This window comes from Solea solea, chromosome 13 (assembly GCF_958295425.1).
Source record: "Solea solea chromosome 13, fSolSol10.1, whole genome shotgun sequence".
In the NCBI taxonomy this organism is placed as follows: domain Eukaryota; kingdom Metazoa; phylum Chordata; class Actinopteri; order Pleuronectiformes; family Soleidae; genus Solea; species Solea solea.
In genome coordinates this window covers 23,020,395-23,022,894 of record NC_081146.1, presented here as the reverse complement: position 1 = coordinate 23,022,894, position 2,500 = coordinate 23,020,395, and the positions used below count along the sequence as shown (strand labels likewise).

The 2,500-nt window shown below is 46.3% G+C and overlaps 1 protein-coding gene across 1 annotated transcript in view; it reads left to right on the top strand.

Moving 5' to 3' along the window:
• The window catches only part of prdm1a (PR domain containing 1a, with ZNF domain), a 13,106-nt gene that overhangs the window by 2,309 nt on the left and 8,297 nt on the right, over positions 1–2,500 (top strand). The window contains exon 2 of the mRNA XM_058648553.1: positions 227–607. Coding sequence (XP_058504536.1) covers positions 227–607 — 381 coding nt within the window. The remainder of the gene's footprint in view (positions 1–226; positions 608–2,500) is intronic.

The following is a 2,500-nucleotide window of genomic DNA, read 5'->3' as shown; positions in this document are numbered from 1 at the left end:
GTCTTTATCTTCTTTTGTGCTAATCCTTTCTTCCCCTTTTTACTTCTTATCTCCTTCTTCCCACATCTTGTTTTTTAACTTTTATCGTTTTTCCACCGCTCCATCTCTGCTTTCATCTTCATTTCTTCCTCATTTCCATTTCTTTCAACTTTTTCTTTCACTTTTATTTTTGTTTCTTGGTAAAAAATAATAAGAAAAACTCTCTCTCTCTCTCTCTCTGATTCAGGCGACCTCTCATAGCACGGCCATGTTGACCAGTGAGGGGGCGCACACCATGGAGCAGGACGACTCGCCACGCGGACCCAAGATGGCCTCCACTGCCACCACCACCACCATCACCACCATCACCAAATCTGCCGGAGCTGGATCCGGCTCAGACGGAGCAGAGACAATGACAGACACGGACGTGGACATGGACATGGACGTGGAGGAGGCAGACATGACTCGGTGGACGGAGACCGAGTTCGAGGAGAAGTGCACATACATCGTCAAAGACACTGCGTGGGAGGCGGGGCCAGAGGGCGACGGCGCGGTGACGCCGCTGACCAGAGCCGAGGCGTCGCTGCCCCGAAACCTGGCCTTCAAACACCCGGCTGACGGCAAGGAGGTACGACTCCACACAAACAAACACACTCTCGCACACACATTCTCGTGTTTATGTCCATTTTAAGACTTGCATTAACTTACATTCATTCAGACAAAGCCTTAGCCCTTACCTTAACTTAACCACAATTCAAATATTAGCCTCAGAAATGGGGTTCTGCCTCATTAGGACCAGGTTTTGGTCTCCTTGTTCTCCTAAATGGGCAGTAAATACTAGAACACACACAGAAAATGGTCCTGTCTCACCGTCAAGCTTCACACACAGTAACTGTATCTGAAATGATGACGGCTATGTGCATCATATTCTTTCCAATGATCTGCAATGACAGCTGTGGCCAATAGGGGGCGCAGTGTAGCGTCTCAGCAAACACAGCACATCCACTCTTTGAAGGAGTCACCGACGTGTCGTGTGTGACCTTTGAATTTCCTTCACTTTTCATGGTTGTGTTAAGCAGAATAGATGGTAACAAGTGGGAGTTTTTAGAATAAAAATAGCAGTGTTTTGTTGGGATTAAATTAGGATTGCTTGATCGGTCGTGTAGTGCCTTCAGAAAGTCCAAAAACTGACAGTTAATCTGTGTCATGGTCTTAAAATGACTGTGTATTGTGGTCTTGAAGCTTTGTTTCCTGCTGCCGTGGAGGATCTGCGCTGCGTCTGACCCGGAGAGAGAGAGTGTGTGTGCGCGTGTGTGTGTGTGTGTGTGTGTGTGTGTGTGTGTGTGACCTCAGGGTCAAAAGGTTGCAGTTTGGCTGCAGACCTAAAGCAGCATGATGGCATAGATTTTCTAATCAGGGTCTTATCAAAGAGCATGAGCGGAAGAGAAGAGTGCGTTTTGTTGACGAGTGATCAGAGGACGGAGGGGAAGCGCTGATCAAAGACCATTGAAGAAAGACGGCGTTGTTAAATAACTCCTGTTACACACACACACACACACACACACACACACACACACACTAAGACACACTAATGTCTGGAATAAAGGAAAAAAGGGGATTTCCTGTGTCACAGGGAACAAGAGGGTTTGGGAGAAACATTTGTTTGCGCGGGCGTAAACATGAACAAAATACGTGTCCCTCTCTCTCTCTCTCTCTCTCTCTCTGCCATCTTCGACATTTAGTCAGCACTTAATCCCACACTTTTCTCCTCCTCCTCCTCCTCCTCCTCCTCTCCTCTCCTTCTTTCTCTTCCTCCCGTGTTCTCGCCATTGATCAAATCACACGAGACAGGAATATAAAAAGAGGAAAAACAAGAGTTTTTTTATTATTATTATTCTCTTGATCGTCAGGCTGTTTCCTCACTGCAGTGTGTGGCGGCGGTTGTGGTTTGATGTGGCGACGAGTGGAGGTGTGTCGAGAGACAAAAAGAGATTACACACACACACACAGGTCCACGCCACTATTCTTCTGAGGACACTGCATTGTCTTCCATTCCTTAACTCTAACTTAGCTCCAGTTCCTCACACATGAGGTTTCTGCCTCATCAGGACCAGGATCTGGTCTCCATGAGGTCTACTGGTCCTGACACTGTCAGTGTTTAAGGTCCTAATGAGGCCACAAATGCAAGTTCACACACAAATTTTTAATGAAGCATAAAGTCGAGCTCATTAATCATCGTGTCTGTTGACAGACGGGTTATAATGTGTCTGTGAGTCTGAGTCGACATGTTTGTGCAAACAATGAGACTTAAATAGATGTAATGGCACATATCTGGTGGATTAGAACACACACACACACACGCACACAGTTTGTACCCACAGCAAGGCATGTGTGTGTGTGTGTGTGTGTGTGTGTGTGTGTGTGTGTGTGGTCCCCCCTTCTTTTTCAAGTAAATCATGAACATTTTTGTGTCGCAAAAGTTCAGACGCACAATAATCTACTTGAACGTCATCTTTCAGCT